General features: G+C 41.3%; 1 protein-coding gene across 4 annotated transcripts in view; it reads right to left on the reverse strand.

The window, feature by feature from the left end:
* Positions 1-1,124: 1,124 nt before the first annotated feature.
* The window catches only part of LOC131564890 (protocadherin alpha-C1-like), a 107,769-nt gene continuing 96,191 nt past the window's right edge, over positions 1,125-12,702 (reverse strand). For 3 of the 4 annotated variants that reach the window (XM_058815503.1, XM_058815502.1, XM_058815505.1), the window contains exon 4: positions 1,125-4,849. In XM_058815503.1, the coding sequence (XP_058671486.1) occupies positions 4,539-4,849 (311 nt within the window). In that variant the 3' untranslated portion in view covers positions 1,125-4,538. The remainder of the gene's footprint in view (positions 4,850-12,702) is intronic. The other variant, XM_058815504.1, reaches the window with a different exon arrangement.

A 12,702-nucleotide genomic window follows, 5' to 3' on the forward strand; every position in this document is an offset into this window, starting at 1 on the left:
CTCTGTAAATGCTTGGATGCCCACACCTCCCACCCTGCAAAGGCAGAGCAGTGACACTGGATCCTGCAGGGATCCCTCTGGGGATCCACAGAGAGCAGAATGAACCCAGGAGAGTAAAGCACAGCATCCCCATATCCAGAGTTAATGGGAAATTAATGTATGTGCCATCAATATTGGTTCCATAGAATGCTGGTTAAAGCTGTGCAAGGTCAGTCCAATGTGCTAAAGCATTTATTTTGTCAGAGCTGTGCTCTGCATTCGCTGTCTGCTCAGTTTTGGTGCAGCCAAGCCACCCAGGCATGTGTGAGCCTAATTCTGATTCCAGCCACCACAGGAAGCCCTTCCCATCCAGGATTTATCATTGCTGTACTTGGAGCCCTCAGCTCTGATTTCCAGAGCAGCTATTTGCTTCACGCAGGTTCAGGTGTGTGTGATACCAAAACATTGTCAGCTGTTCACTCTTTTCTCCTTCAGAGACTTGTAAAGGAACAAACCAAAGGACTTCAGGGTACACTCACTTACCAAAGCCAAACTTTTGATTAAAGTTTGATATTTCTGCATATTTACAGGAGCCTTAACAGAACACAGGGCTCTTGGCTCTGTCTTAAAAAGGTGTTTGTGTCAAGGAACAGTCAGTAGTTTCTAAGCAATGAAATAACAGCAAAACTGAGGACACTGCTCATTCTTTAGGACTCAAATGAGGAAAATGGTTCAGGTCCTTCCTTAATATTTGTTTTACACAAGATCCACAAAACTGGTGCCAGGGGAGAATTGGATTTGGAAGGAAAATTGTACCTGGTTTATTTTACCCAGTTGTTGACACAAGCAGGTCTTGAATGAGTGAAGTAGAAGCAGAAATGAAAGAAGATTCTAAAAGGTATCAAAACTACCTGCAATTATTTTTTACTGATCTTCATACATGAAATTTGGGAAAGGCATTTTGTGTTCTGTGTTCTTCCCCTGATGTGAGATGATTGGAAAACTTTTAATCAGATCCCTTCATATGATGTGCAATGACCCATGGACTGAGCAGAAAGAAACTGCACAAGACCAAGTCTTAGAAGCCTAATGTAAAATGAGATTTTTTTAATGACAGGATGTAATTAATATACAACATAGCTCAGGTTTATTGTTATAAAAGCCCAGTAGTTTTCATGACTGATCTTGTATGCATAGAAACCAGACTTCCAAAGACAATATGCTCACAGAGGGTATATATGGATTCTGAAAGACATAAAGTGGTAAAAAGCCCCAAAACTGTAATTTCCTTGTTAGCAAACTCTGCAGTGTATTTTGTCGTGCTCATTTCATTGTCAGCAGGAGGATTAAAGAAATTTTTTTTCTTAATTTGTGCTGTTATTGGCCACCTCTGGTTCTCAATTTCCATTGTTGTGTGGTGTTAGAACAGTCCCCTAAACTGTGGTAAAATGTGCAGATCCTGCCCCCATCTACCTCTGGTCCTCCAAACATTTTTCTTGCCAGGGTTTCTGCTCCTGGACACCCAAAATAAGAATGTCAATGGTATCATTTGTACATTAGTTATGAAACAGCCAAATTTCACTGTAGACACCTCAGCATTCCAGTTGCCCCAGAGGGTCCAAATATAGAAAAATCTTTATAAATTCTGGTGAGGTGCCTGATTCAGTATTCAGACAACACACTGATTGTGTGGGATGTATACCCTCCTAGTGCATCCCAGCCTCTTTTCAAACAATTCCAGCAAGAGCTCCTCCTCTCCTCTGAGAGGTTTTTCTCTGTTCTATCAGCTCTCCAGACTGGAATGATTATCATTATTGATAATCATGCTGGAATGATTATCTTCAGATTTTGTTTTGTCTCTCCAGGCACTCAAGCATACAGTCCCCCCTGCAGTAAGCACCTGCAATAAAGGCAGCATTGGTAAATGTAATATTGTGTTAAAACCAGAAAATTTGAGACATGCTGCAGCTCTTGGTTCATTTTAACAAATGCAAGCCTTGGAAAACCAGCTGTGTATGGCCACTGATGAAAAATGAATGAGTCAGACTGGCTTGCATAGGGGAAAATGCAAGCACTCAAAAGAAAAACCAATATTCAATTAAAATCTAAAAATAATCAAGTGTAGAAGATTCCTGTAAGAATTAAATCTTTGTACTGAATTTTTGCCAGAGGCATTGAGAGAGCTATTTTATGATGACTACATAACAACAGTATTCTTCTGTGTGTTTAAGCTACCACTGTAACTACAGTTGATGAACGTTTTGGGAGCTGTTGGATTAGTCACCAAATAAAAATAAACACCTAAATGTACTTGCATAGCACATTTGCATAAAAGAACAGTTCCCTCCCCAAAGCTTAAGATTTTTTTTCCTCTTGTCTAGCCTTTAAAAGTGAATCCAGGATTCTCTTTCTCAAGTAGCACCTTTTTATTGCCAGTAAAACAAGACTGGTAACAAAAGAAGACTCTAAATAGACCACATGAGGCCATTGGTGGTTCATGCTTTGAGATATGAATTCTTTTATTAGAGCTTTGCTGTGATGTTTTAAGATTTGCTGCAGGTTCTTAAAAATGAATAGGAATTGTTCTATTCTGAACTGTCAGCAGTTTGGAAACTTAAAACATCCAGGACATGTCTCAAGAAATCCAGTTGTTCTCTTTGATCCTAGATTAAAGGGCCTTTGGAAATTTCAGAGCTATGTAGTTTCTTACACAGTTCCAATTAACACGACACTTGAGCTTTATTCTGTGAATGTACAATAATGTAGAAAACTCCTTGGAATTCCCTCATCAGCCATATTCTATTTAAAAATACATGTATTGGTTTTAAATCAACATCCTCAACCACATTCAATACTCCATTTATACCCTTAGGTTTAGTAATTCACAGAACTTCAGCTTCACAGATTCTTACCAATAAATCCCAAAATGCATGCATGGCTTGGTTTAAGAAAGATATTTTACTTGTGTTTCATACACAAAAAAAACTGATAATCAACAGTGGCTTAAAAAATTAACACTACTCCACTTTTCCACAAGTGTACAAAAAAGAAATAATGAATTTACATTCAACGGTAAAGCTTAAAGTCCACTCTAATAATAGTTGCATTGACATTCACATACACAAGCACAGAATAAATATTTCAGGATTCTTATAAGAGCATACAGCATACATACAGTACTTGAATTTTACATAAGGAGTGTTAGTAGGGTCAGGAATTCATAATCTCATAGAAAAGTAAAACTGAAGTCAGAAAAGGTCGTGTGGGAGGTCACACCAAGATACTGCACAGGGCTAGCAGGTTAGTAGTAAATCCATCTGTGTGAGGAGTTTGCTTCTGCTTCTTCATATTAGGACAGTTTGTTTGCAAAGGTGTATTCAAAGTGCAGAATAATGCAAAAAAAAAGAAAGAGAAGATATTCTTGTATTTATTAATACATGCAAGAGGCAGCCCCCAAGTCACCCGACAGAATAAAGCTGTGATTGGCAAGTGGCCGATATAATACAGATGTTTCAGGCAATTTTTCTAAAGCACTTTAATAGCAGCAATTGTAATTTATAATGGCTCTAGATTGACTTCTGTTTGGGTTAAAGGGCATCATATTTCTTTAACATTTACAGCTATATTTCTTTATAAATAAATATCTCAAATAACAAATAGCATAGTTAATGTTACTTTTTTTCTCTCTTTTGCATAAGTGTCGTGGAAAAACTCTGACCTTTTCAGAGACATAATGTGCAAAATAATGTGGAAATAGGGACACACAGCATCACAGTTACATTCCTGGGATGTCAGCCCAGCCCTTGTTACTCTCTGAGGGCTAGCCTTACCAGGGCAATGCAGGGCTTTAAGGGACAATTTTTCCAATGGCTTGCTTGGTAAAGAGATAGAATTTATGGTGTCTTAAAGAGCTGTAAATGTGAGGTTTCATTTGAAGCAGTGTGTACAATACGTCATGTATAGGAGTCAGTATTTCCACACAGTGACTTCTTAGGATTTGGTAAGTCTGCTCATCTCTCTTTCAGACATTTTCTCCCCAGCCTGAACATCTTTGAACATTTGTGTTCATTTGGTGTTTCCTCTGTTGCATATTTACCAGCTCTTCTTGCATTTTATAATCTGATCTCATATCACCTAGCTGACATCTGCACACAAATATTTCCAATCAGATAGAGGGTGCACAACATTAAAACTTTTAAACCTGTCCTGTAAGTGTCATCAAGACAGGAGCACAGGAACCACAGTGCAGAGTCCAACCTCTCACTGGCTGTACTGTGAAGATTCTCCTTTTCGGCGTAGGAGAAAGGAAACTTGTGTCTGCTTTTTAGATTCTGAAAACAAGCCAGAGTGGAGAAAAAGAGTTAACACCAGACTTAATAAAGCTTTTAAGACAAAACCTGTTAAGCAATTTAGACAGACACTGAATTTCCTGCTGATTTTCTCAAGTCTGTACATACAGGAAATTTGTTAACAATAGGAAGAAGTTGGGATTTGCTACATAGGAGAAATCTGCCATTATTACAAAAACTGGCTAAGAGGGTTTTTTCAGTATAACTCCCTCACTGGTCACTGTTCTCAGTGGTGCTGTTGCCCTTTTCTTTTTTCTCCTGAGTCTTGTTCCCCTTCTTCTTTTTCTTCTTTTTCTTGGTCTCTTCTTTCTTGCCAAAGGTTATGAAGTCACTTTTGTCAATTTGGCTGTTGGGTGGCTCCTGCCGGATGGAGATGATTGCAGGAGATCCTGGGATAATGAATTTGTCTGGCAACTCACCAGGACCACCTTGTTTGGAATTGCCCGGTCCGAATTTAAAGGTCCAGCTGTTGCTGTTCACACCAGCTCCCACTGGGGGGGACACCTCTCCCGCCTCAGGTTCTGAAAAAGTCAAAACAGCAAGAAAAGCTTAAAGCATCTTTAAACACAGGCACTCAGTAGCAGCAGCTTTCTGTTTGAAAGGCTTCAGCCTACAGAGACTCTCGTTTGTCTGGCTGCTCATGTGGGGGTTATCCACTGGTTCTCATCCAGTCTGCTCAGTGTTTGCATGCACTCACCCCCTCCTCGTGCTCTTGGGTGCAACAGGCTCTGGATCCCATTTTGTTCTTTTGGATTTGAAGCGTTTGGAGTAAGAGATCACTGTGATGCAGCCCATTGTCGTGTTTTATAGCAGAAAACACAGGCATGTGCACTGCATGGCAAAAGGGCGTGTTTGAGGGTGTTGAGCCTTTTGGGACAGGGTTAGAGGGGTGGCCAGGGCAGGGGGTGACAGCCTTGGCATTATACACATGCAGGTGGGTATTTTAGCAAACCATCCTGTGATGGATGTGCCCAGGAACCCTCATGCAGGGAAAGAAGGGAGAGTGTCAAGAGGCTGGAATGGAGCCAGGCTCAGCTCAGTGGTGCTGAGCAGCAGGACAGGAAGGGACAGGAATGGATCAGGAACAAGAGGGGACAGGAATGGATCAGGACAAGAGGGAGCAGGAATGGATCAGGACAAGAGGGAGCAGGAATGGATCAGGACAAGAGGGAACAGGAATGGATCAGGACAAGAGGGAGCAGGAATGGATGCCCAGGAAGTTCCACCTGAACATGAGGAAGAACTTTCCTGTGCAGTGACTGAGCGCTGAACAGATTGCCCAGAGAGGTTGTGGGGTTCCCCTCACTGGAGATATTCCAGAACCATCTGGAAGCAATGCTGTGCCATGAGCTCTGCTTAAACAGAGGTTGGACCAGATGAGCTGCTGTGGTCCCTTCCAAGCTGACCCACTGTGTGACCCTGAGCTGGTGCATCCCAGAGAGGAACCTGAGGCCAGCCAGCATGTGTGTTTGTGTGTAGGTATGGATGCAGTGTGGCTGAGCAGCAGACACAGCAAAAGCAGAATAAACTGAACTGCCTGGGCAGAGCCACTGCAGGATTGCTTCCATCAGGGTGTGCACAGTCTGGTCTCAGAAATATTCATGGTCTTCAGAGAATCAGAGAATACCCTGATATTCTCTCTAAATCACAGTATTTTATACAAGCAAATATAAAGTGAAGTTCTATCCCCAGTTTTAGGCTTGCAGGATGAAGTCAGTTTTAATTTTGTTTCCATTATTCTGATTAGATTGAGTTAATCAGATTGAAATGTTTGCGTATGTTGCTCTGACAAGGATGAATTTCTAGCAAAATAAAATGCTACAGAATTAGGTTTTCCTGTGAGAGAAAGCCTTAAGACTTGGTTGTTTTCTTTCCTTTTATACTTTGAACATTTGTTGTAATTTACATAACTGCCAATTTTGAATAGGAACAGCATATCTATTTTAATGTATCATGGTAAGTGTTTTAACAACTGTGATGAGGGGGAAACTCAGTGTTTATGCTCTGATGCTAAAGCCCTCAAATCAGATGAAAACTTTCTAAAAGTTCAGTAACAAAACATGGGACTCTCACCCTTGTAACATTCCTAGCCACACACAAACCCACAACACCACACAAACAATTCCAACACCACTGATCTGATTAAATCTCAGCATCATGTATCAGAGCTGTCCAGCTGAAGAGGCAAAGATGTTTGGAGTAAAGAAGGAGGGGGAACTGTGTTGGAAAACCATTTCAGAGGGGGGATTCCATGTCCCTTGGAAGAGGAGATGAGGACACTGGATGGGGGAGAAGAAACTGAGAAGTCCAAGGTCTCCTGCAGGTAAAGAGGGCAGGAAGAGAAAACAAACATTCCAGAGGGAGAGCCCCAATGTTCTGCCAGCAAACACCTGGTACTGGCTGCTCTGTACCCCTGCAGCTGTAGTGAAGAGTGCTGTATTAACTTCAGCAGCTCCTGTATTTCTTAGTCTTTAACAATTCTTCATCTTCTGTTACGTTGTTTGTACAATTTTCTATTTTATGAAATAAATGGCGTGTGGTGCATGCAGACATAAGGCTCTGCTTTTAGGTTCAAAAGCTGAAAAGAAAATATTTTGCTGCCTGACAACCTTTCTCCTGCCTGGCAGCAAAACAAGGCTGGGAATCAGGATTTCTTTTTTAAGCTATTCTGTAGTGATGCAGCAGGTCCATGTTACAAAACCCAAGAAATGTGTTTACAAAACACATCAGAACCATCTCTGAACCCATCAGAGTTAGAGGTTTTGGCACATGAAATCTTTGGCATCTCTGAACCTCCATGGTACATGGACATGACATGACTGCTTTTACAATGTGATATTTAATCAAGAACTAGAAGACACTGTAGACTTCTTTCCCCCCTAATATTGTATTTAACGATGAAGGAGCTTTGACTTTGTGTTCTTTCCAGGAGCTGCTGATGTTGTTTTCGTGACCTTAACAACTCTAGTCTCATATAGCTTTTCTGAAGTTATTATTAATGTAAGAGCTCCTCCATTTTACCAGTTGTAGCTCTTCTGTACATTTCCTATGGTCCTAAGTATCAGCTTCTGATTTTTTATGTTTCCTGTAAGTAACAACAATGTCCTAGAAATACATTTCTTTCATAATAAATACATTAATATGAACCAGCTTTCATTTCTGCTTAATGAATTGTTTTGTTCAGGTACCTTTCATATCACTTTTGTTTCTCTGAGATGACAAAATAACAAAGGTGGAAAATGTGTGTCTTGGCCTTTTGCCAAATTATTAATCAATTGCCTTTCTGCTGCAATACAAAAATGTGAGCTTTCCTATTGCACATAATAAATTAAGCCCTATTTGACAAATAAATCCTCTCTTTCTCCCAGCAAACCCCCACAATATGCATTCCAAACACTGGCCCAGACCCAATGCTCTTTTTCTGTTCCTGGCAGGAAAAAGAACAGCTGAAGGTGACCTCAAATCATTGGACCCACCCTTTCCACAAGCTCAAGTTTTCTCAACAAGAATTTTGTTATTTTGCCTTTTATTAAAACTTTTCTGTTTCCAACTCTACCTCAGAAGTCATCCTACTAATTTCATACCCTTTATAGTAGCTAGGCTATCTCAGGTATGATGGATTCTCGAAGAGCTCATAAGACCTAGCTCAAAGAGAAAACTCAAAGAGAAAACTCATCACTGAAGCTTCTTTTCTGCAGGCTGAGCAATCCCAATTCCTTCAGCCTTTCCTGGAAAGGTGCTCCAGCCCTTTGATCAACTTTTGAGGCTGAACACAGGCCATGGGACAATGACAGTGACTTGATGTTATCCATTTGACCACACAAATTCAGCAATGTGCAAGAACCCAGGGTATCCCTGAGGCAAAGAATCTCCTGTATGAAACCTCTTGCCAGATTAATGGGGTGCACATCCACATCTGCACTACTGAAATCTAATTCAGAGCAGGAAAACAACCCTTTCATCTTGTTCTGACTTGGCAAATCAGCTCACTGATGAAGTCAGTAACATTTGTCACAAAAACATCTGACTTCATGCATCCAAACACAACAAACCCACCCCACCTACCCTGGAATGAGGATTCTCTCAGTCTGTGGGGGTTTGCTTGCACCTATGTCTGGTTTTGTCCCAGCCCCTGAATATGTTTGTTGTCCATATGAACTAAGCATTTTAATACTCCTTAATACTCACTAAGCCAAAGGAAACTAATTATCCTTACATCTGTGTGGAGAGCTTGCATACAAAGAGGCAGAGACACAGAGAATCTAATGAGTTAATAACCATAATTTCCTACAAGTGGGGCTTCTCCAGTCCTCAGGAAATGTCTCTTCTGCATGATTTACCTGAGAACATGTGTGTTTATCTGTATTGGCAGGCTGGAAGGTCACAGTTCAGCTGCACTGACAAAGTCGTATGTTTAGGCATTTCAGATCAAGGATAAATGTCATTTACTACCTAGTTTCCAAGGCTTCCTTAAATATCTCTTCTGTTTCTTATCAGCAGGGATTCAACAACAAAAGCTTTCTCCTTATGTGTCATTTTACATTTAATGGGATTAGTTGTACTTCTTTTGCATATTTTCTGCATCTTTAATTGAGTGCTTTAAATTTGTTTATTAAACTTAAATGAAAATCTAAATAAAACAAACCTCCTGGTTATATTTATAACACTTAATTTAAAACATTACACTTTTCTTCCTACAGCTAGAGAGTGGGGTTGTCAGAGTTCATACATAAAAGCTCAGTTTGGTCATTTCCTGGGGTAATTTTTGGGATTACTTTGAACCTTTTCTTTTATTCTCAAGGAATACTTTAGACTTCATTTTCAATGACCAAATAATTAAATTTTTAAATGCTTGCATGCAGCAGAACCCAAAATCCAGGCTGCACCTTCAGGTCCTGATGCTTCTTTGCCTGTGTGTCTGCAAGCTAAAATGGGAGATGAACTTTTCACCCCCATCCCTTTCCTACTCTCACCGAAATACAAATGTCTCAGTAGACTTTAAATGGAAGCCAGAGCAGCAGAGACTCTGCAGTTGAGTAGGTCACATATTTAGCTGGCATGAAAGGACTTCTAGGCTGTCTTTCAAAATACTTCTTTTTCCATCCCGTGACTGCTGTCTGAAGTGCACAGGCAAACTTACACAGAAAAAAACCCTCCATATCCTCAAATCACCTATGTGAAAGCTGGAGGGAATATGGTATGGTGCGGAGCTAATGCTTTTTCTCTTCCAGAGGCATTTAATGGTTATGTATTGCAGCTCTCTACCTCTCACAGGACTTGAAAAACATAAAAACCTTGGTCAACAGGCACTGCTTCAACAAGCTCTAATTGCTCTGGAACACCTGATTTCCTACACACTGTCAGATATAGAGGGTCATGTCTGCCTGGAGAAGCTGTGGCTGCCTCTGGATCCCTGGAAGTGTCCAAGGCCAGGCTGGACAGGGCTTGGAGCAGCCTGGGACAGTGGAAGGTGTCCCTGCCCATGGTAGGGGTGGCACTGGATGAGTTTTAAGGTTCCTTCCAATCCAAACAATTTCAGGATTCTATGTATATGTCACAGATTCCAGAAGGGGAGCAGGCTGCAGGTGAGCTGTGTCCCCTCACTGATCCTCATGTACATGCTCCAGGCAGTCCTGCTTTCAGCACACAGCTTTTTCAGAGTTCCCCTGCTCTGTGCAGAACACCAACAAGGAACCAGATCCCTAAAATTCAACATGTAATAACTGTAGGTACCTACATTTCTTTTTCTTAGAGAGTTAAACACCCCTTTCTTAAATCCAGACACCAGAAATGCAGGCATCCAATCTACCGTGTCTAATTTAATTCATGCTATAGTCTACAAACAAGCAACCTGGTTTAAATGCTTGGTTTGAGAGGTATTGAATTGGTATTGAGGTATTGAATCCTTATCACTCTCTTTGGAGCCTTTCTTGCTTTCTATAACTCCCAGACAGGAGGTTGTAGCCAGGTGGGGATCAGCCTCTTCTCTCTGGCAGACAGTGGCAGGACAAGAGGATGGCCTCAAGCTGCACCAGGAGAGATTCAGATTGGACATTAGGAGGAATTTCTTCACAGAAAGGGATGTCAAGCATTGGGAGGAGCTGCTCAGAGAGGTGGTGGAGTCACCACTCCTGGTGGTGTTCAAGAAACGACTGGACATGGCACTCAGTGCTTTGGTGTGGTTAACAAGGTGGTGATCAAAGGCTGGATGTAATGATCTTGGAGGTGTTTTCCAACCTAAATGATTCTGGTGAAAAAAATAAAAATTTTCTTTGTTCCTCTCCTCTCTGTGCTGGAGACAGCTAACTTTTGGGTAGCTAGGAAAAAGGAGCTGAATTCTACCCTCAGGTGCCAGGTAAGCAGCACCATGGCTCAGTGGGTGTTGCACTAATGACCATGCCAGCGCATTTCGGAAAAAAAGAAGATGCTTGAAACTAATCTCTTTAACAGTGGCAGCCACAAAAAATCCTGTGCAACTGTTTGCAATCTCCTTCAGCCCTAATCCTTTCACAGGATTTTCTCTTAGGTAGGCATTGGCATCTTCTGTCCAAAAATGCCTGAGAGAGCACAGCCATATTCTTGAGGTTACTCCATTTCCACCCCTTCAAAGGCCACATTTTAGTTATGACAGCAATGCCCCAGTACAGCTCAGAAGGTCTGGTGCAGAACTCTGAAGTACAGGTCTGTCACTGAGATTTAAGGTGCTGTCTTTCAGATGTGGAATTTGCAAATTCACTCAATGGAAGGGCTGGCTTTCACCAGCCTGTAAAACCATCCAAGCTGAGAGGTAATGCTGAGCGATGGGTACAAACAGCCTGAAATTGAGATGTCTCATACATTTGGGGCAAAATGTCTGCTCACGGAACATATCATCACTCAGCCCAGGAATCAATATCCCACCAGGTCTGGGCTATCCCATCAGGCTGCAGTTTCTATCTCACTGACATTTTTCTCCCTTTTGGGGAGGCCACATGGTTTTCCCCCGACCCTGCAGAGCCCCAAAGCTCCAATCTGCTGTTTACTGAGAACAGGTGGTGCTCACTTCCCATAATGTGAGCTGCCCATGTATCCTGAGTGCCATGAACATCCTCCCCACCTCCTATGGCTCTGCTGCTTTCTTCAGGAGCCTTTGTCAGAAGAGGGCTAACTCGTGTTGGAACAGATGTGCCCCTGCTCAAGGGGGAGAAGAGGAAAGCATTTCTGTGCAGCTCTGTCTCCCTGCAGAGACATCTTTGACTGTGTGACATGCTCAACCAAGACAGCAGCTTGTTTTCACTCTGTTCCAACCCTCCCCACTTTGTCCCTGTCTTTAAAAATTTGGTAGCTCAAGGAATCAGAAAATATAAAAGCTTTCAATCAAAATTAAATTTAAAGGAAATATTTTTCAATGTTCTTTTCTAGACAGCAGGACATGAGGGCTAAAGCCACTGTAAGACTCAGAACACCCCATCATTAATCACAGCCCCTTCTGTCCGCAGGTCAAAGTAGCAAAACACATTAATTAAATGAATTTGTTTAAAACTGAGATCAGGCAATAAGCAGGAAGCAAATTGCAGGGAAAGCTAGTCATTAACCTGATTTCTCTCTTCCCTGCCTCCTCTGCTGATGCTGTACTGACTGCAGCTCCTGCCTCTGGCAGGCTTAATGAATATTCACCATGATAAAGAGTCTGAAACAGCACATCCAATGCAAACAGCGTGCACTGAAAAACCCTCTCTGTGTCATTTGGAGGATATCTGTGGACATTCTGGCTTCACTGATCATCCCTAAGCCTTTTTGGGATTAAAAAATCCATTTAATCTTTCTCCTTTTTTTTTTTTTCTGAAAAAACAAAACAAACCAAAAACTCAAGCTCACAAAAAAAGAAAGCTAATAAAAATCCATCATCAGCATGAAAAAATGACAGAAATAGAACTGAAAGACAAAAAACACTATTCAATCAGAACAAAATTGAACCAGTTTAACTAACACTTTGCCAAATAATCCCAAACATCACTAATGACTTCCTCAAACTGGAGTATTAAACAAAAACCCAAATAATTCTCACTGTCTGCCCCCCCATCTCTTTGACCTGTTCTGCATTAATGAATCTGGAGGGATGAACAAAATGGAAACTCTCCCCACCAGGAGCCTGCAGCTTTAGTCCAGTGCTTGAGTTTAAAGTCAGTATCATTAATCAGGGTAATTATAGCACAAATGCTGTGGGAGATTTGTGACCCCCCACTGCTCCAACATCCAGGCACAGAGGTCACTTCCAGCTCACTCTCAGGTTACTGTCCATGCTGACACTGACAAGTAATTTAAATTGAGATTATTTACCTCATTATAAAAACCAATCTTACATGGCTGAGTATTAAAGGAATTGTCTCAGCTA

The sequence above is a fragment of the Ammospiza caudacuta genome, chromosome 16, assembly GCF_027887145.1.
Source record: "Ammospiza caudacuta isolate bAmmCau1 chromosome 16, bAmmCau1.pri, whole genome shotgun sequence".
Taxonomy (NCBI): Eukaryota; Metazoa; Chordata; class Aves; order Passeriformes; family Passerellidae; genus Ammospiza; species Ammospiza caudacuta.